Source organism: Equus przewalskii, chromosome 10 (genome assembly GCF_037783145.1).
Source record: "Equus przewalskii isolate Varuska chromosome 10, EquPr2, whole genome shotgun sequence".
Classification (NCBI taxonomy): domain Eukaryota; kingdom Metazoa; phylum Chordata; class Mammalia; order Perissodactyla; family Equidae; genus Equus; species Equus przewalskii.
In genome coordinates, this window is record NC_091840.1 from 58,581,963 (window position 1) to 58,604,060 (window position 22,098).

At 37.5% G+C, this 22,098-nt stretch overlaps 1 protein-coding gene across 5 annotated transcripts in view; it reads left to right on the forward strand.

Annotated features, from left to right (window-relative positions):
* The window catches only part of ULK2 (unc-51 like autophagy activating kinase 2), an 84,230-nt gene that overhangs the window by 36,311 nt on the left and 25,821 nt on the right, over positions 1-22,098 (forward strand). For all 5 annotated transcript variants that reach the window (XR_011523696.1, XM_070563560.1, XM_070563562.1 and 2 more), the window contains exons 14-16: positions 8,407-8,467; positions 17,771-17,908; positions 20,991-21,136. Coding sequence is in view for 4 of the 5 variants with exons in the window: in XM_070563560.1 (XP_070419661.1) it covers positions 8,407-8,467; positions 17,771-17,908; positions 20,991-21,136 (345 nt within the window). In the remaining variant the exon portion in view is untranslated. The remainder of the gene's footprint in view (positions 1-8,406; positions 8,468-17,770; positions 17,909-20,990; positions 21,137-22,098) is intronic.

Here is a 22,098-nt window from a genome sequence, read left to right on the forward strand (position 1 = left end):
TTTCCCTTTTACAGAATGTCATATAGTTGGAATTATACAGTATGTAGCCTTTTAAGATTGGCTTCTTTCACTGAGTAATATGCATTTAAGGTTCCTCCATGTCTTTTTTTTTTTTTTTAAGACTTTATTTTTCCTTTTTCTCCCCAAAGCCCCCTGGTACATAGTTGTGTATTTTTAGTTGTGGGCCTTCTAGTTGTGGCATGCAGGACACTGCCTCAGCATGGCCTGATGAGCAGTGCCATGTCCACGCCCAGGATCAGAACCGGAGAAACCCTGGGCCACCGAAGCAGAGAGCACGGACTTAATGAGCACGGACTTAATGACTTGGCCACAGGGCTGGCCCCTCCTCCATGTCTTTTCATGGATTGATAGCTCATTTCTTTTTAACGCTGAATGATATTCCGTTGTCTGGATGTACCACAGTTTATCCCTTTACCTACTGAAGGATGTCTTGGTTGCTTCCAAGTTTTGGCGGTTATGAATAAAGCTGCTGTAAAAATCTGTGTGCAGGTTTTTGTGTGGACATAAGTGTTCAGCTCCTTTGGGTAAATACCAAGGAGCATGATTGCTGGACGGTATGGTAAGATTATGTTTAGTTTTGCAAGAAACCACCAAACTATCTTCCACAGTGGCTGTATCATTTTGCATTCCTCCTGATAGTGAATGGGAGTTCCTGTTGCTGTACATCCTCACTGTCATTTAGTGTTAATATTCTAGATTTTGGCCATTCTAATAGATATGTAGTGGTATTGCATTGTTTTAATTTTCATTTCTGCAATGACATATGGTGTTCAGCATCTTTTCATAAGCTTGTACACCATCCGTATATCTTCTTTAGTGAAGTGTCTCTTAAGATCTTTGGCCTATTTTTTAATTGGGTTGTTCATTATTTTGTTGAGTTTTAAGAGTTCTTTGTATATTTTGGATAACAGTCCTTTATCAGCTGTATCTTTTGCAAATATTTTGCTTAGTCTCTGGCTTGTTTTCCAATTCTCTTGATATTGTCAATATAGAGCAGTTGTTTTTAATTTTAATGAAGTTCAGCTTAATAATCAGTTTCTTTCTTTCATGGATCATGTCTTTGATGTTAGAATCATGATATACCTAAAGTCATGATGTAGGTTTTCTCCTGTGTTATCTTCTAGGAGTTTTATAGTTTTTTGTCTTACATTTAGGTCTGTGGTTCATTTTGAGTTAATTTTTTTGAAGGTATTAGGTCTGTGCCTAGATTCTTTTTTTTGCATGTGGGTGTCCAGTTGTTCCAGCACTATTTGTTGAAAAGACTGTCTTTGCTCTATTGTTTTGTCTTTGCTCCTTTGTCAAAGATCAGTTGACTATATTTATGGAGCTCTATTTCTGGGCTCTCTTTTCTGTTCCATTGATCTATTTGTTCTTTTGCCAATACCATGCTGTCTTGATTACTGTATCTTTAGAGTAAGTCTTGAAGTTGCATAGTGTCAGTCTTCCAACTTTGTTCTTCTCCTTCAATATTATATTAGCTATTATGGGTCTTTTGTCTCACCATGTAAACTTTAGAATCAGTTTGTCAATAGCCACAAAATAACTTAGTTGGATTTTGGTCGAGATTGCCTTGAATCTACCAGATCAAGATGAGAGGAACTGACATCTTGACAATATTGAATCTTCCTGTCCGTGAACATGGAATATTTCTCCCTTTATTTAGTTCTTCTTTGATTTCATTCGAGTTTTCTAATTTTTTTAAAAAGAAAATATTTATATGTATTATAAATATATATTTATATTACACGCACGCAATCTGAATTATCTTTTTAAAAAAATTTTTTTCTCTTAAATATTGGCACCTGAGCTAACATCTGTTGCCACTCTTTTTTTTTTCACTTCTTCTTCCTGAAGCCCTCCAGTACATAGTTGTATATTCTAATTGTGAGTGCCTCTGGTTGTGCTATGTGGGACGCCACCTCAGCATGGCTTGATGAATGGTGCCATGTCCGTGCCCAGAATCTGAACTGAGGAAACCCTGGGCCGCTAAAGTGGAGTGCATGAACTTAATCACTCGGCCATGGGGCCGGCCCCTCCTCTTTCATTTCTGATACTAGTAATTTGTGTTCTCTCTTTTTTTCTTAGTTATCCCGGCTAAAAGCTTATCAATTTTATTGATCTTTTCAAAGAACCAACTTTTGGTTTTGTTGATTTCTTCTATTAATTTCCTGTTTTCAATTTTATTGACTTCTCTTCTAATTCTTATTATTTCTTTTTATTCTACTTACTTTGGATTTAATTTGCTTTTCTTTTTCTGGATTCCTAGGGTGGAAACTTAGGTTATTGAGTTTAGATCTTTCTTCTTTTCTAATATGCATTCAAAACTCTAAATTTCCTTTTAAGTGTTGCTTTTTCTGCTTCCCACAAATTTCAATAAATTGTTTTCATTTTCATTTAGTTCAAAACATTTTAAAATTTCTCTTAAGATTTCTTCTTTGACCTATGTATTACTTAGAAGTGTGTTTAATCTCCATATATTTTGGGATTTTTCCAGTTATCTTTCTGTTACTGATTTCTAGTTTAATTCCACCATGGTCTGAGAGCAGACATTGTATGATTTCTTTTCTTTTAAATTCTTTAAGGTGTATTTTATGGTCTAGAATGTAGTCTGTCTTGGTGAATGTTTCATGTGAGTTGGAGAAAAATGTATATTCTGCTGTTGTTGGATGAAGTAGCCTATAAATGTCAATTATATCTAGATGATTGATAATGTACTTGAGTTCAGGTAAGTCCTTATTTTCTGTCTGCTGGATCTGTCAAGTTCTGAGGGGGGTGGTGTTGAAGTCTCCAACTATGATAGCAGGTTCATCTGTTTGTCCTTGCAGTTCTGTCAGTTTTGCCTTACATAGTTTGATGCCCTGTTGTTAGGGGCATACACGTTAAGAATTGTGCTGTCTTGGGGCTAGCCCCGTGGCCGAGTGGTTAAGTTTGCACGCTCCGCTGCAGGCGGCCCAGTGTTTCGTTGATTCGAATCCTGAGCACGGACATGGCGCTGCTCATCAAACCATGCTGAGGGAGCATCCCACATGCCACAACTAGAAGGACCCACAACGAAGAACATACAACTATGTACCGGGGGGCTTTGGGGAGAAAAAGGAAAAAATAAAATCTTTAAAAAGAAAAATAAATAAAAAGAATTATGTCTTCTTGGAGAATTTATATTTATTTAAATATAAATTTATCATTATATGATGCCCTTCCTTTATCCCTGATAACTTTTCCTACTTGAAGTCTGCTGTCTGAAATTAATATACTACTCCTGCTTTCTTTGATTAGTGTTAGCATGGTCTATTTTTTCTCCATCCATTTGCTTTTAACCTTTATGTCTTTATATTTAAAGTGAGGTTTTTTTAAGAGAACATATAGTTAGGTTATGTGTTTTAATCCACTCTGAAATGTCTGTCTTTTAATTAGTGCATTTAGACCATTGGCATTAAAAGTGATTATAGATGTAAAGATCTACCATATTTGTACTGTTTTCTGTTCATTGTCTTTGTTCTTTGTTCCTCTTTTTGTCTTCCACTCTTTTTCTGCCTTTTGTGGTTTTAACTGAGCATTTAATATGATTCCATTTTCTTTCCTTTCTTAGCATATCAATTAGACTTCTTTTTTGCTTTTTTTTAGTGGTTGCCCTAGAGTGTGCAATATACGTTTATAACTAATACAAGTCCTCTTTCAAGTAACACTATACCACTTCCTGGGTAATGTGAGTACCTTATAGTAACAAAATAATCCTAATTCCTTCCTCCTGTCCTTGTATCATTCCTGTCTTTCATTTCACTTATATTTAAGCATATATATACACACACACACACACACAAGATATATACATAAGTGTACATGACCAAATACATTGTTGCTATTATTATTTTGAACAGACTGTTACTCATTTAAGAATAAGAAAAAGAAAAGTTTTTATTTTACCTTAACTCTGTCCTTCCTTGATGCTCTTCCTTTCTTTCTGTAGATCCAATTTTCTGACCTATATTATTTTCCTTCTCTCTAAAGAACTTATTTTAAAATTTTTTGTAAGGCAGATCTAGTGAGAACAAATCCCTTCCGTTTTTATTTGTCTGAGAAAGTCTTTATTTTTCCTTCACTTTTGAAGGATAGTTTTTCAGGGTGCAGAATTCTAAGTTGGTGGTTTATTTCTCTCAACACTTTAAGTGTTTCACTCCACTTTCTTCTTCCCTGCATGGTTTCTGAGAAGGTGATGTAATTCTTATTTTTGTTCATCTGTAGGTATGGTCTTCTTTTCTTCTGACCTCTTTCAGGAATTTTTATTTTTTGATTTTCTGTAGTTTGAGAATGATATGCCTAGTTATAGTTGTTTTGGGCATTTATCCTGCTTGGTGTTCTCTGAGCTTCCTGGATCTGTGAATTGGTGTCTCACGTTAATTTGGGGATATCCTCAGTTATTATTATTTCAGATAATTCCTTCTGTCCCTTTCTCTCTTTCTTCTCCTTCTATTATTCCTATTACACATGTTACACCTTTTGTAGTTGTCTCACAGATCTTGGATATTCTGTTCTGTTTTTTAAAGTCTTTGTTCTCTTTGTTTTTCAGTTTCTGTGGATTCAGTTGATATCTTTTCTCGCTCAGTTGTTCTTTCCTCAGCTGTGTGCAGTCTACTAATAAGCCTATCAAAGGCTTCTTCATTTCTTGTTACAGTGATTTTTTATCTCTAGCCTTTCTTTTTGATTCTTAGTATTTCCGTCTCTCTGCTTATATTGCTTATCTGATGTTGCATCCTGTCTACTTTTTCCATTCGAGCCCTTACTATATTAATCATCGTTGTAAATTCCCAGTCTGATCATTCTAACATCCTTGCCATCCTTGCCATGTCTGGTTCTGATGCTTGCTCTGTCTCTTTAAAGGGGTTTTTTGCCTTTGGAATGCCTTGTAATTTTTTCTTGATAGCGGTACATCATGTACTGGGTAAAACAAACTGCTGTAAACAGGCCTTTAGTAGTGTGGTAGTTGAGGGGCAAGGGCTGAGGAGCATTCTTGTGTCCCAGGATTAGGTCTCAGTCTTTTAGGGAGCATATGCTTCTGGTCTGTGAATTTCACAAGTGTTTCCGAGTTTCTTCCTCCTGCCTTAGGTCAGACAGGATGGCCAGAGGGGGCTGGAGTTGGGTATTTCCCTTCCCCCAGGTCAGTTAGGCTCTGAGTTTAACCCCAGGAGATTAAGCTCGGATTAACTAGTTTCTCCTGAGGACAGGCCTTGTTAAGAACAGAATGCTCTGACATATTTAAAAATGGCTCCTTTTCCCATCCCCCTGCCAGAAGAAGGAAGAGATTTTTTCTCTTCTATTTACTGTGGGAATCAGATTGAGCTCCTGGAGGTAGGTCTGGCGATATTGTGAGCCCCCCATGACTGGGTCCTCCTGGAGTTTTTAACTCTCAGAGTTGACTGCAATGAGCCTCCGACAAGTTGTCAATTGCAGTTCAGATTTTTCTACCCTGGTTTCTGTGGTGGTTTCTGCTGGTGAGTCTCTTCTCGGGTAAGCCACAGCTCCCTGTATTTGCCTGTCTCTCCAGGCTTGGGGGCATTGGTTTGCCCTGTGTCTTCCCCACTCTTTTGGATCCAAGAAGAATTGTTGATTTTTCAGTCTGTTCAGCTTTTTACTTGTTATTAGAATGAAACATTGACTTCCAAGCTCCTTACATGTGAGACCAGGAACTGGAAGTCTCCATTTAAGATGTTTAGAATATCTGTACAATTTAAAAGTAATAATATAACAACTACTTGAGTATGCTTCTCTGATTTTCTTATCTTTCTGTCTGATTTTCCATCTTTTTGTCTTATTGCTCTTTTAGGGGAAATTTCCTTTGTTTTCTTCTAACTCTTCTATTGAGTTTTTCATTTATGCTCTCATATTTTTAATTTTCAGAAGCTATTTTTTTCCCCATCTGAGTATTGTTCTTACTTCAGGGTGCAATATTTTGTTTTATATCTGAGGACATTAATTACATACTTTTTAACGTTCCCCTGAAAAATATTTGTTTAGTTCTTTTTTTGTTCCCCAGTTTGTTTTGGAGTCTGTTTTTCATATTAGAGTCTTTCCTTGAGTGTTTGGTGATTGTTGTGTGCTCATAATTAAGAGTGGAAAATTAAAACATTGTTGGAAAGCTTTGTGTGTGGTGGGTCTTATGGACAGTGAGCCTCCACACTGGGTGATGTGGCTGAGTCATTGCCTTGGATTGCTTCCTTTTTAAAGGGCTGCTCAGATCCCCTGGAGTAGACTTAACCAGTCTTCTGCCTAAAGAGTACATACCTGATACCATGTGAGGGAGCCAAATAGAAGAAGAAGGCTGGGAACCTCAGTAGTCAGTGTGTAAAATTTTGCTTACTAAGCCCCCTTCCTCCGAGCTGTTCTCACCATATACCACCGCCTTCATCTCCGCCTGGTATTCTGTAGTCCAGAGACCTTCTGTTTTATTCTTTCCCAAGTATAAACATCCAGTCTTCTCCTGTAGTGGGAGGGATGGGTGATGCCTGTCTGCATAGAGCTGGGGAAAGGATATAAAATTCTGACAGCTTCCACATTGACTTTAAAAGAATCCTTTCAGTCCTGCCCTTAATGCCATTTTGATAGTTATGTGGTACTGGTAATTACTCAGCCTTTTGGGAATCTGTGATGTAAATTGGTATACTTCTGGGCTTTCCTTCTACTAGGTCAAATACCACTTGTATCAACTTTCTAGCTTCCAAATTTTTGTGGCTGTTGAATTTTCTGTTCTTGTGAGTTTAGGCTCTTCTCTTTTCTCTCCTTCCTTCTTTCCCTATAGTGTCAAAATAACAATATGGTATCAAAATAACAATATAATTACTAAAAACCATTAAAAATTTTTTTGTGGATCTTTTTGTCCTTAGTTAAATTCCATTAGGGATGTCCAATCAAATTACTGAGTTTTAAAGTCACTTGAAAGAATTCTCTGGCGATTATGCTACCAAGTGGATGTGTGATTAGGTTCCTTTGATTCATTCTACTTTTGGTTTCTAGAGATTGTTCTTTTCTTTTGATTTAGTTTTGTTTCATCATTATTTATGGTTCCAAACTCAAAGCTACAAAATGAAGTATACTTAGTGAAACCTAGCTTCTGTCCTTCTAAGGAGTCTATTTTAAAGACTCCTTCCTTGCCCCACTTCTCTTTATCTTCTTACCCTGATTTATTTTCCTTTATACCTCTTATCACTCCCTGACATTATTACTTTATTCACTACTAGAATGTAAGCTTCCTGAGAGCAGGGACCTGAGATATACCAAAATATAGTCATGAGCCTCATAAGGGCATTTCAGTCAGTGACAATCAGCAACTATGATGGTGGTCCCGTAAGATTAGTACCATATAGCCTAGGTGTGTAGTAGGCCATACCATCTAGGTTAGTGTAAGTACACTCTATGGTGTGGGCACAATGATGAAATCACCTAACGACGTATTTCTCAGGACACATCCTGTTGTTAAGCAATGCATGAGTGTAAATGCGTTCCTTATTCCTGTTTAGAGCCAGTCAGAGGGATATTTCTGATTGTTTTTTCCCTTTTTGAGTATAGGTTAACAGCATAGTTTCTTGTTTTAAATTTATATTATTTAGTCAGCACTGCTATTTCACATCAACACGTCTTAATTATACCTTTATAGCCATTTAAAATCACACAGAGCAATGTGATAGTGGATATAACAGTGACAAGGAATGAGGGACCCCTGCATTCCTGAGCTGTGCTCTATTCCCATATACAGATGATGTAGGAGTAGATGAAGATGGCCTGTGGCATGTGCTGCTGTGTCTGAGAGGCCCCAGCTTCCATGACATCTTGTTCAATGGCCCATTCAACACATAAGAAGAGTGTTATGCAGGAGCATGGGGGTTTTCCAACCTTAGAGTGAACTAGACTTTGTTTATAGTCAGTTGTGCTGGAATGTGACATGTGTTCCTAAAAATCACCACACTCTGCAAAATTGTTCAATAAAAACCACAGAGTTTATGGGCAAATTGGGATTAGGGGCACAACACTCAAAACCTTTGTCACTGATATATTAAAAGGAGCATGATAAAGACAGTAGCAAAGTTTTTGCACATGTTAAATGGTAGAGAAATACATGAACACTGCAATAAATATGCCACTTAAATATGCCACCTTAAAAAAACCTGACATTTGCTTATAGAAGCGGGCATGGTGAAAGGGTTGCAGCCTGTGAATTCAGCTAGGTGAAATGTTCTGTGTTCACCTATTGTTGCTCATGTACAACATTGCATCATAAGCAAATGGTAAATTTGTGTTGTGCTCAAATTGTTTTCTAGTAATCATATTGGAAGAATTTGTTTTTTAAGCAGGTGGTATAGCAGAACTGACTGTATTTTTCTCTTTCTCCTTTAGATGATATGCCAGTGGGAACTGTTGGCAGACGTGCTTCAAATGAGTTCTTGGTGTGTGGCGGGTATGTTTTGTTTGTTTCACAATTTATCATTTCTTTTTAAAATTTTTAATTGTGGTGAAAAACATAGAATTTGCTGTCTTAACCGTTTTTTAAGTTTGCAGTTCAGTAGCGTTAAGTATATTTACAGTAGTGTGCAACAGATCTTCAGAACTTTTTCATCTGGCAAAACCAAAACTTGGTACTCATTATGTAACAGCACTCCCTGCTTCCCCCACCCCCAGGAACTGATAATCACCATTCTACTTTCTGTTTCTATGAATTTCTCTATTTTGGATACCTCATATAAGTAGGATCATACAATATATGTCGTTTTGTGACTAGCTTAGTTCACTCGGCATAGTGTCTTCAAGGTTCATCCATGTTGTAGCATGTCAGAATTTTCTTTTCAAGCCTAAATAATTGCCATTTTGTGTATATACCACATTTGGTTTATCTGTTCATCTGTTGATGGACACTTGGGTTGCTTCTACCTCTTGGCTGTTATGAATAATGCTGCTATGAATGTGAATGTACAAATATTTATTCGAGACCGTACTTTCACTTCTTTTGGATATAAACCCAAAAGTGGGGTTGCTGGATGATATGATAATTAATTCTATTTTAATTTTTTGAGGAGCTGCCATACTGTTTTCCATAGCGATTGCACCATTTTACATTCCTACCAACAGTGCACATGGGATCCAGTTTCTCCGCGTCTTTGTCAACACTTGTTATCTTCTGTTTTTTTTGATGAAAGCTATCTTAATGGGCGTGAGGTGATACAAGCATACCTTGGAGATATTGTTGGTTCGGTTCTAGACGACAGAAATGAAGCGAGTCACAAGCATTTTTTGGTTTCCCAGTGCATGTATCTATAGTTTACACTGTAGTCTATTAAGAGTGCAAGAGCATTATGTCTAAAAAACAAGGTACGTAACTTAATTAGAAATACTTTGTTGGTAAAAAATGCTACCCATCATCTGATCCTTCAGATCTTTGATCCTTGTTAACAATGGTAACATCAAAGATCACTGATCACAGATCATCATAACAAATATAATAATGAAAAAGTTTTAAATATGGAGAGAATTACCAAAATGCGACACAGAGACACGAAGTAAGCAAATGCTGTTGGAAAAATGACATTGATAATGCTTGCCACAAACCTTCAATTTGTAAAAAACAGAGTATCTGTGGAGCACAATATAGTGAAATACAATGAAAATGAGGCATGGCTGTATCTCATTGTGGTTTTGATTTGCATTTCTCTAATGATTAGTGGTTTTGAGCATCTTTTCATATACTTATTTGACATGTGTATATCATCTTTGAAGAAATTGTCTATTCAAGTCCTTTGCCCACTTTTTAATCAGATTTTTTTGTTCTTGGGTTGTAGGATTTCTTTATATATTTTGGATATTAACTCTTTATCAGATATATGATTTACAAATATTTTCTCCCATTCCACAGGTTGTCTTTTCACTCTGTGATGTGTCCTATGAACACAGCAGTTTTAAAATTTGATAATCCCATTTTTATGGTTTTCTGTTTGTTCCCTGTGTTTTTGGTGTCATATCGAAGAAATCATCACCTAATTCAATGTCATGAAGTGTTTCTCCTATGTTTTCTTCTAGGAGTCACATAGTTTTGGGTCTTATTTTTAGATCTTTAATCCTTTTTGAGTTAATTTTTGAATATGGTGTAAGGTAGGGGTCCAGTTTCCTTCTTTTGCATGTAGATGTCTGTTTTTCCCAGTCCCTTTTGCTGGAGAGACTGGCCTTTCCCCAGTGAGTGGTGTTGGCTCCTTGTTGAAGATCGTTTGTCCAATATGCAGGGATTTGTTTCTGGGTTCTCTTCTGTTCTGTTGCTCTGTACGTCTGTCTTTATGCCAGTACCATGCTGTTTTGATTATGATAGCTTTGTAATATGTTTTGAAATCAGAAGTATGAGACATCCAGTTTTGTTCTTCTTTTCCAAATTTGTTTTGACTGTTGAGGGTTCCTGCAGATTCCATATGAATTTTAGGATAGATTTTTCTATTTCTCTAAAAAATGCCATTGGGATTTTGATAGGGATTGCATTGATCTGTGTAGATCACTTTGGGTAATATTGCCATCTCAGTATTAAGTGTTCTAATCCACGAATGCAGGATGTCTTCTCTAATTTCTTTCAGCAAAGTTTTGTAGTTTTCAGCATACAAGTCTTTCACCTTCTTGGTTAGATTTATTCCTAAGTATTTTATTCTTTTTGATACTATTGTAAATGGGATTGTTTTCTTAATTTCCATTTTGGATTGTTCGTTGTTAGTGTATGGAAATGCAACTTGTTTTTTTGTGTTGATTTTGTATCCTGCAGCTTCGGTGAATTTATTAGTTCTAATGGGTTGTTTTGTGTGTGAAATCTTTAGGGTTTTCTGCATTTAAGATCATGTTAACTATGAATAGAGATAATTTCACTTCTTTTCCTATTTGAATGCCTTTTATTTCTTTTCCTTTCCTAATTGCTCTGGCTAGGAATTCCATGCTGAATGGAAGTGGTGAGAATGGGCATTCTTGTCTTGTCCCTGATCATAGAGGAAAAGCTTTCAATCTTTCACCATTAAGTATGATGTTAACTGTGGGCTTGTCATATATGGCCTTTATTATGTTGTGGTAATTTCCTTCTATTCCTAGTTTTTGAGTGTTTTTATCATGAAAGAGTGTTGGATTGTGTCAAATGCTTTGCATCAATTGAGATGATGATGTGGTTTTTGCCCTTCTTTTTGTTAATATGGTGTATTATAATTCCTATTTGGTGGTGGTATATCATCCCTTTAGTGTGCTTTTGAATTTGGTTTGCTAGTATTTTGTTGAGGATTTTTGCATCAAACTTCACCTAGGGATATTGTTCTGTAAGTTTTCTTATAGTCTCTATGTCTTGCTTTATCTTGGTATCAGGGTAATGCTGAACTCATGAAATGAGTTTGGGAGTGTTATCTTTAATGTTTTTGGAAGAGTTTGACAAATGTTGGTGTTAATTTTTTTAAAGTTTGGTAAAATTCACCAGTTGAAGCCATCTGGTCCTGGGCTTTTCTTTGTTGGGTTGTTTTAGATCACCAATTCAATCTTTTTACTAGTTATGGGTCTGTTCAGATTTTCTTTTCCTTCATGAATTTATCCGTTTCTTCCATTTCTGATTTTGAGTCTTCTTTCTTTCTTTTTTTTTTTGGTGAGGAAGATTGGCCCTGAGCTAACATCTGTTGCCAATCTTCTGCTTTTTGCTTGAGGAAGATTGTTGCTGAGCTAAAATCTGTGCCAGTCTTCCTTCACTTTGTGTGTGGGATGCCACCACAGTGTGGCTTGACGAGTGATGTATAGGTTCAGGCCTAGAATCTGACCCTGTGAACCCCAGGCCGCCAAAGCAGAGCCCTTGAACTTAACCATCATGCCACCGGGCTGGGCCCAAGCCCACTTTTTTTTTTTTATTGATCTTTCATCTGGTTGTTCTATCCATTATTAGAAGTGGGATATTGAAGTCTCTAACTATTGTAGAATTGTCTATTTCTCCCTTGAATTCTGTCAATATTTCCTTCATGTATTTGGGAGTGCTGATGTTTGGTGCATAAATATTTATAATTGTTATATCTTCCTTGTTAATTGGCCCTCTTACCATTGTTTAATGTCCTTTTTTGTCTCATAACAGTATTTGACTGAAAGTCTATTTTGTCTGACACTAATGTAGCAACCCCTGCTCTCTTATGGTTGCCATCTGCATGGAATATCTTTTCTATCCTCTCCCTTTCAGCCTAATAGAGAAAGGTTTATTATTGCTGTTTTGTTGCTTTTCTGTTATGTCTTGTGGGGTTTTTTGTTGCTCATTTCCTCTCTTACCACCCTCCTTTGTGTTTTGTTGATTTTTTTGTAGTGACGTGCTTTAATTTTTTTCTCATTTCCTATTGTGTCTATTCTATAGCTACATTCTTTGTGGTTACCATTGAGATTCCATAAAATATCTGAAAGTTATAACAATCTATTTGAAACTGATAACAACTTCAATTGTATACAAGACTCTACTCCTGTAGAGAGTATAGGAGTATACTGCCCCCTCCACTTTATGTTATTGGTGTCACAATTTGCATCTTTATTGTGTACCCATTAAGATAGATTTATAGGATTTTCTTGAGTCCTTTTGTCTCCTAGATTCTATAGAAGAATTTGAGACATGCTCATCTCAAAGGAGGGAAAAAGAGTGGTGGCAGAACTACATAATGGCTCTGAAAGCTTCTGTTCTGTCATCAGACTATTTCCTTCTGCTTTGACAACAGCATGTCCCAAATGGGAGCTGCTCTTTCAACCTGCTTCCCAGGCGTTGTGGCTGGGAGTACACTAGGGAGTGTAAAAATGAGTCCAGGGAGAGGTCATGAATATTTGGAAAAAAATAATACACTCTATCACAAGAGACTAAGTGCAGTGAAAACAGAAATATAAAAAGAATACTAAAAATTATGCTGTTGACCTTAAACAAGTAGACAGCTAGTTGTTTGTCCAGCAAAAATGGGTTTATATGGGATCAGCAAAGAATTGCAGTTCGAGGTCTGCAACCATGGTGAGCCACATACAAGTTTCCCAGCAGCAAGGGAGCAGAAACTCTATAGAGGGGAAGAGGAAGTTGGCAGAGCTGTTGGAAACAGAGAGTTGTAGTGTACTGGCTTTTCACTGGCTGCATTGTGACAGTCTCTCACTGGCTGAGCTTCTCTCCAGTCAAGAAGAGGAAGTCTTTCTTTTTCCTGTTGATCTTTTCCGTCGACGTAGGGCCTGAGAGCTCCCACTTTTGGCTTCCCAACTCCAATTTAATGAGGTTTCTGTTTATTAATTTCCACAGCTGAATGCAAAATTAAAATGGTTTGATGCAGGTGGAAAGCTTATTCTTTGTGGAGCCATTAAGATTTCATATCTCCATATCCCAGTGCTATCATTTCATATGATATACCCTGTAATTTTAGTAGTATATTTACCTCACTTTTATTGAAATTACTTTGAAATGTTTTATTATATTGAAATGAGTAATTTTTTTCTAAAGATCAGAAATCTTCTTGGAAAACTAAATCTAGTCTTATAAGAATATACTAGAAAAATAAGACTCAGGATATAGAATTTTACTTTCTAGCATCCATTAGGGAACATATATTGAGGGAACTATATGTACATGTTGTTTGATGTTAACAAAAACCTCTTAAAGTCTTAGGATCTCAAGTTTTTGGCCTGTGGTCCTTTGGCATTTCTGGGCACAAATTTAGTCTGCCTTTCAGGAAAGCATTGCTTAGGTTAAGAGTTTGAGTGAATTTACAGTGTGGTGTCAAAGATAAGTAGACACTATTGTGAGCCACACTTAAATGAATCTTTTATTTTTCTTAGATATATTAATAGTGAAATGCCCGAGTTAGTACCAACTCTCTTGAGGTTTTCATTTTGTCTGTCTCTAAAACAGGTTTAGAAAGTTATACTTCTTGACATTATTGCCTAGTTTCCTGATCTTTCATTGAATGTCAGCTGGATAGTACGTGCCTACCAGGTTACTTGTGAAAGCTTGCCAAAGACTTGTCAGATCTTGCTGGACTGCTCCTTAACAGTGTCGATGCATTTTAGCACTTTGAAGGAATTTTTTTTATAGGAAAAACAATAAAATGCTATGGAAAAAAATCCAATTTTGGACCAGGAATTTTGGAACTATGTGGTCGTTTATCAGTAAAATGTCTAAAGCCGGAAGTTCTCTTAGTGTCTCAGTAATGTTTGGTGATGCCTCTATGCTAATGGAAATACCTAACAGTTCCATTGGTTACGTAGTTCAGCCTGAACAACTTAACAGCAGTTTTAGTTTCTGTTGGTGGTGGTAGTTTTCAAAGTGTCAGTGTGTTTACTTAGACAGTTTAATGTCCTCCAGGCACCGTTTGAGCAGCAGGGGCCCCCTGGAGTCCCTCGTGCATGGTTGAGGAACCATGGGGATAAGCACATCTGTACAGACTTGTTTGCTACCTTTCTTTGCAGATGTGTTTTAAATATAGGAATTGTATGTTTCCATGTTTTCACTTCTTTTGATTTGCTGCTGTGTTTTCTTCTTGAGTAGTCTTTGGCTCCTTTCTCAGCTTCTCTTCCTATGGTATAATTCTTTAACTTTTCTTTCCTTCACCGATAAGTGCATTTTCACCTAAAGAAACTCTTCTTAGTGCTAGTTCTTTCAGTACCCATATGACAGTCTCCAGTACATGCAGGGAGTGTAATATCCATTCCTTGTCCACCCAGACGGAAAGTAGGCACAGCCATAGGAGTTAGGATATTGCATTTTTTTAATGTTTAAAGAATTTTTTTCTTTTTCTATATATGTATTTTTTCTTTTTCTTCGTTGTTTGCTGTTTTTTTTTTAGTTTTAGGTTATCAGAATTTAGAAGACTAATTGTTACCAGCCATTGATGTAGGCCAACTGTGTGCACAGTCTGTGGTGCATTGGGGTGTGTCTTCTCTGAGTGGATTCCTACTTCTGTGATGGCTTCTCACAGACGCTGACCCCTTTCTTGCTGGACCTGTCACCTTTCCATCTGCAGCCATGGGCCTGTATACTAGGCTAGGCCCTTCAGTCTTTGTTGCTCCCTCTCACTTGGTGCTGCCCTGTGAGCTTGAGCTCACAGCTGTGGCTCAGCACGTGGTGCAGGGATTGGGCTTCCTGGGAACTCGTGTGTGCATAGATCCTTCCCTCTTCTCACTCTCCGTCTTGGTATTACATTCCAGCTGTGTCCTGCCATCCAGTCACTTGTTAACCTCTTGGGGTTGTCTCATGGAGTCTTCCTAAATCAGAGGGAATGATTGGGACTCTCCTGTTGTAAAGATTGTGAATTTGAAGAAGCTGTCGTGCAATCTAGTCTTTTAGTTGTCCTTTTGTATTTGTGGGAGAAGATAGATAGAACGACGTATGATTGTGTTACGACGTGGGCAAATGCTTAGTCTTACATGCAGGGCAAAGATGACTTTCCACAGAGAATCCTCTGAACTGCAGGACCTAGTGGAGGTGAGGAGGACATGCTGGAGACTCAGGGCATACATAGACCTTCCTTTTCCTCACCTTGGGCTTAGGGAGTTGGGTAATGGTTAAATATCGCTGTTAATATAAAGCTAGACAGAGAATTGGCTGCAGTGGTCTTAGCAAGCTGGAGCTCTTGGAATTTGTCCAGGGAAGACTTTCTGGACTGAGCAAGCCTGCTTGAAGGTCCTGTCCAGAGATTCTGAGACAACATTTACAGGACGCCTGCCGTGGCTATTCATCTGATACGCTGGGTGTATGGGGAAGCCAGAGTCATTAGAGAAGCCAGCTGGTTGCTTAGGATTCCTTGAGAGAGGTGCTTTGAATTATGAGGTTGCTAAGTTTACTTCTTAGAGTACCTTTGTCCAACTTCTTAACTTCCCTGTGTTGATTAACAAGTACAGGAAAAATATTAGAACTTGACAATGTATAAGTTAAAAAAATTTCCAAGATGTACCTGCTTCATCAACTCTTTATTTACTCATTAAGTTGAGACAGTGAAAGATGGCATTTGTTCATCCATATTCTGATATTTGATGGCTGTGCTGGTTGTTCTGTTACTGAGGAACTTAGGTTGTTGGGCCTGTGTGTGCACTGGGTTGCAGGTACCTCAGTTGGTTAGCGAAGTCTTGTAAAGCTGTTTAGTTTTGAGTAGTAGAAGTTGTTTTGTTTTGATTTGTTTTCAGGTTGTAGATTAACTTCATAATCAGATCTATAGATATTAAAAACATAAATCATTGTATTTAAAGGATACTTAATGGAATTACCTAAAGGAAAAATAGAGAGCTTATAGAAGCACACTAAATGGTGTATGAGTGACGAATTCCACTTGGCTATAAACAACAGGGTGGCTAACCATAGTGTAGTTGAACACTAAAGGTTTAGTTTTCTTGCATGAAGAGAAGTCAAGATAAATAGTTGTTGCTTTTGTTTCTGTGGCTCAAGGAAATCGTGTCTCCAGTTCTTTTGGCCTTTTCTTTGTGGTTCCAAGGTAGCTGTTGAAACTCCAGCAGGCATACCCACGTTCCAGGTGGGAGGAAGGAGGAAGAATGAATAGAAGACTTCCACTTAGATCTCATTGACAAAGAAAGACATATGACTACTCATGGCTGCAAGGGTGTCTGGGATATATCATAATTTAACTGGATGAATCACTAACCTTCCATAAAATTTGAGTTCTGTTAGTAAGAAACAATGGGTGAATAAATATTGGGAAAGCAGCTAACATCTCTGCTACAGCTAAGATTTTCTTTTCATTTAAATATGAAACGGGCTGGCCCGGGCTGCTTCGGTGGCCCGGGGTTTTGTTGGTTCGGATCCTGGGTGGGACATGGCACTGCTCATCAGGGCATGCTGAGGCGGCGTCCCACATAGCACAACTAGAAGGACCTACAACTAGAATACGCAACTATGCACTGGGGGGCTATGGAGAGGAGGAGAAGAAGAAAAAAAAGAAATACTCTGATAGTTCTAATAGTTCAAAAAGTTCTAAAGTGGTGCTTTAGAAGATAATCATATTGTTTGTTTGGATAAGTAAATATATAATTTGTTTATATCTGTAATATTGTAATTGGGAAAGAGTGGGAGATTTGTGTGGCTGTTTTAGAATTATAGAAGGGCAGAAGAATGAAATGAGTCATCTTTCTTAAGGGCAGTAATGTCCCTGATCTTTCAAGATATGTTGTAAATTGAATTGAAGTCATCTAAGGATATACTATTTCTGAAATTATGAAAAGCAAGGAAAGAGGCTATTAAACCAAATACTAACACTTCAAAATGTGGACCTCAGATCAGTAATATGCTACGAGAGTTGCGCAATGTATCTTTCAATCTTCATAAAAGTCAGAGTTCCTTGGGAACGTTTACTGCATTCATAACTTTTGTAAACATTCCAGTCATCTTTGCTCTTGAACTTCCTGTTCTTTTACCCAGCGTATTTTCCTAGAAATATTTTTTTCTCTCACACAGTAACGAATAGCAGATTGTGGGCGGAAACTGAGTTTTGCTGACCTATTGTTGTAGAGAAATATTTTTCTAGTTTCTTGTTACAATTCTTAGTCCTTGATATGCATATGAATGCCAGAAGAGTTCTTTAAATGAGAGGTATGATTTTTTGGCTTTATAGATATATTTTAAGATGATCATTTCTTTTCAAATACAAGAGTGATCATTTGGCTTTTTCTGTCTTTTTCTTTAAATATCACCAACGAGTCAAATGAAAGAAAAAGGGTCTTACTTGGATTTCTTTCCTTTTTCAATAAATTATGGTTGCAGGCAGTGTCAGCCTACTGTGTCACCTCACAGTGAAGCAGCACCAATTCCAGTTCCTACTCAGATAAGGAATTATCAGCGCATCGAGCAGAATCTTACATCTGCTGCCAGCTCTGGCACAAATCTGCATGGTTCTCCAAGGTAAGCTAGTATTTTTTCCTTTCTTAATTGTTTTTCTTTTCTTTTAACAATGTTGTTGTTGTTACTTTCCATGGTCGGCTTAGTCTCTTACATATGTGTATAGTAGAGGTGTACAAAATTGAATAATAAAAAAAACTTGTAATGCATTTATTTAAATGATATTTGAGCTTGGCTGGATAACATAGCATGATATGTATATATTTGTCCACACATGTAATTATTTTTAAGAAGAGAGGAAGAAATTGTTAAAAAATGAAATCTCTCCAATTGTAGCAGATTATTTCCATATTATTTATTTCTTCCACATCCTGAAACCACACTAAGGTAGTAAAGGAATGACAAAGGTATAAGTCCACAAAGACAAGTAAAATAAGAATAAGTGTTCAGTGGATGAGAGATTTCAGTAAATTTCTGGAAGAGGGATGCCTGGTGTATCAGGGCAGGTATAAGTGTGCATGCAGTCAGAGATTCTGACAAGATGAGAGTGACTGTACCCTCAGAGACGTAAGTCTCAGAGAACTCAGGTAGAGTGGAAGGATGGAGGCATAAGGCTAAAAAACAGGAAAACTGAATCTGGAGGAAATAGCAAAAATCCAAAGAAAATAAAACTTATTTAAAAAATTAGTACCCTTGGAGATAGGTTAGAGACTGCGTCCATAAATGAGAACAGAATGCTGAGGCTGGCCTGGTGGCCGAGTGGTTAAGTTCACATGCTTTACTTTGGTGGCCCGGGGTTCGCTGGTTCAGATCCTGGGCACGAACTTACCCACTGCTTATCAAGCTGTGCTGTGGCGGCATCCTATATAGAAGAACTAGAAGGACTTACAACTATGTAGCAGGGCTTTGAGGAGGGAAAAAAAAAAAACAGGGAGAATGGCAACAGATGTTAGCTCAGGGCCAATATTCCTCACCAAAAGACCTCCCCCAGAAAACAGAATGCTATTGAAAACCATTAAAATAAAAAACACCTCTTGGACATTACAAAATATAGTAACTGAAATAAATAAAAATAAATGTTGGGGGGGCTGGCCCCATGGTTGAGTCCCTGCGCTCTGCTTTGGTGGCCTAGGGTTTCGCTGGTTCGAATCCTGGGCATGGACATGGCACTGCTCGTCAGGCCATGCTGAGGTGACATCCCACATGCCACAACTAGAAGGACCCACAACTAAAAATACACAACTATGTACTGGGGGTCTTTGGGGGAAAAAAGGGAAAAATAAAATCTTTTAAAAAAAATAAAAATAAAATAAATGTTGGAAGACAAAGTTGGGGAAGTATCTGAAATAGGTGAATCAAATAAAGATGAAAAATATGAATGAAAAAAATTCTTCAAGGATTAATTAATATAGGCATTCCAGAGAGAATAAGTAAAATGTTGAGGAAGAAAATTTCTAGGAAATAATCAAGAAAAAATTTTCCAGAATTGGAGGATATAAGATTTTTAGATTATAGGGCCCACCAAATGAATAGCTCAATGAATAGAAAAAGATCCTCATGATCTTGTAGGATATAATTGAGAAAACTTCTACAAAGGGCATTTTGGCAATATCTATGAAAATTATTAATGTATATATCTTTTGACCCAGCATTTCAACTTCTGGTAACTTATTCTACAGATATACCATCCTTGCCTGTGTATGAAATTGCATGCATATAAAGTTAATTGTTCTAATAGGAAAGGATGAGAAATAAGCCCAGTTCCCACTAGTAAGGGACTGATTTATTATGGTCTGTCTGTGACAATGGAACACCTTCCAAAAGAGTAAAGAAGCTCTCCATGTCCTGAGGTAGAAGAATTTCCAGGGTATATTATAAAATGAAAAAAGCGAAGTGCTTAACAGTGTATTAGCAGTGGTTCTCAAAGCGTGGTCTATGGCTCCCTTTCAGAGGGTCCATGAGGTCAAAACTGTTTTCATAATAATACTAGGTACTGTTTGCTTTTTTCACTGTCTTGACATTTGCGCTGAGAGTGCAAAAGCAATGATGGCAAAACTGCTCATGCCTTAAAATGCGTCAAGGGAGTGGCACCCAATTGTACTGTTAGTCTTTGTATTCTTTACCACCACACACTTGCAGGACCAAGGACTGTCTTTAATGAAGCAATAAAAATTATTATTTTTCTTTGAAAATCTTGACCTTGAGTGGAGTGTAGGCATAAAGCACTTTTGCTGCACGTTGAAGGAGTTCTCTTAAGGAAAAGCACTTGTATGATTGTTTTATTGCAAGCTAAACTAGCCACTTTTTTCATGGAATACCATTTTTACTTAACAACTGACAAACTATGGTTATGGGTATTTAGCAGCCATTTTGCTGAAGATGAACTAAGTCAGTCTGTCACTTCATAGAAAACTATAGTGACATAAAATTTGAGCTCTTGTCTTGAGCAAAATTTAGAATTTTGGAAAACTTATATTCACTACTGTGATCTTGATAGCTTCGGTTACCTCTTGACAGCCATTTCTGTTAAGATTGGTGGTGATATATATGTATATATTTTAAGATTGGTCCTCAGCTAACATCTGTTGCCAATCTTCCTCTTTATTTTTTCCTTTTCTCCCCAAAGCCCCAGCACATGTTGTATGTCTGTTGTAAGTCCTTCTAGTTCTTGTGTGTGGGATACTGCTACCACATGGCATATGCAAAAACCCTCAGGAATCTTCAGTAATTTTAAGACTATAAAGAGGACCCAAGACCAACAAAATTGAAAGTAGTTGGTATGGTATATATTACCTTTGTTAAAACAAGATGAAAATAAGATTATGTATTCAGTTTGTTTGGTCTATCTGAATTAAGGAGCTCTCGAAGGATACATTAGAAACTAAAAATGGTAAAATGGTGGTAACCCTTTGAGTAGGATTGAAGAAGTGTTGGGAATTAGGCAGGTAGGATACAAGGATGGGAAGGGAGACTTCACTCTATATATTTTCATTCATTTTGTTGTTGTTGTTCCACATGACTATGTTACATATTTTTTAAAAATCTACTCCATGGCATGTTATTAGGAAATTTTTTTTTAAAGACAGAAATAAATAGAGAGTTCTAGAACCTGTCAAAGAGGGAATAATTTTCTTTTTCTTTTCAGATCTACGGTGGTACGAAGGTCTAACACCAGCCCAATGGGCTTCCTCCGGCTGGGATCCTGCTCCCCGGCACCGGCAGACACAGTACAGACAGTTGGACGAAGACTCTCTACTGGGTCTTCCAGGCCTTACTCACCATCCCCTTTGGGTAAGGAGAGTTTAAAGCGGTTGTTTTCAGCCTTTTTTCACTATGACAAATCTGATATGGCGTTCTCTTTAGGAACTTTGGCTCAGGATGGCAGTGAGTCTCAGCTGCTTGGGAGCCATTTCCACCCCTCCAACTCTACCTTGCTAACTCCCTCTTAAGAATCGCTATAGAAATTTGTTAGGACCTCTAATGGAAATAAAATAATGTAAATAGATTTTATGGCTAAAAAGCGTCTCCGTTGGGTTTGGACTTCAAACACAAAATCAGAAATGCTAGGTTAAAGAACATAAAATGCCTACCCTGCATGGCACTCAGATTTATGAGGATCAGAAGACAATAGTGTACATAACACCACTGGGTACATTCACCAGAGGCCTTTCAGGTCCAGGAGGCATGTGGTGGCAGCTTCATTACAGATGCTCCCACCTCTCCCCATACCATATACAGCAACAAGGAGAATGCTAAAACAAACGCAAACCATAAAACCACAGCAACAACAAAAACCCAGCCAAATGGAAAAACAAACCTCAAACCACATGTTTAGTGAAACAAAAAGACAAAGAAAATGCTCCAGTGTCAGAATACATGTAAGAAAGGCCAAAGCAACTGGATTGCAGCACCTGTGAGGAACAGCATTGGTGTGCTGGGGAAGAACAGGGGGCACAGAGAAGGCCCAGTGGTGGCAGATCTCAAAATTGGGGGAAAAAAAAAATTATATACATATATTTACTTCCAAAGGAGCGGACCCCTACCCTCAGTCAAAACTGCTGGCGTAGGACTAAAAGGGAATGGGAAGAAATCTCAGGAGGGAGGCAGAGGAGGAAGGATTGAAGTAGTGGCCAGGAGCCTTGATTGAAAAAAAAAAGAAAAATCACAATGATAGTGTTTTAAAAAAAGTTTATATTACCACCTCACCTGTTGCAATGATTTTGAAGCTATTTTTAGCTGAACAAACTACTTCC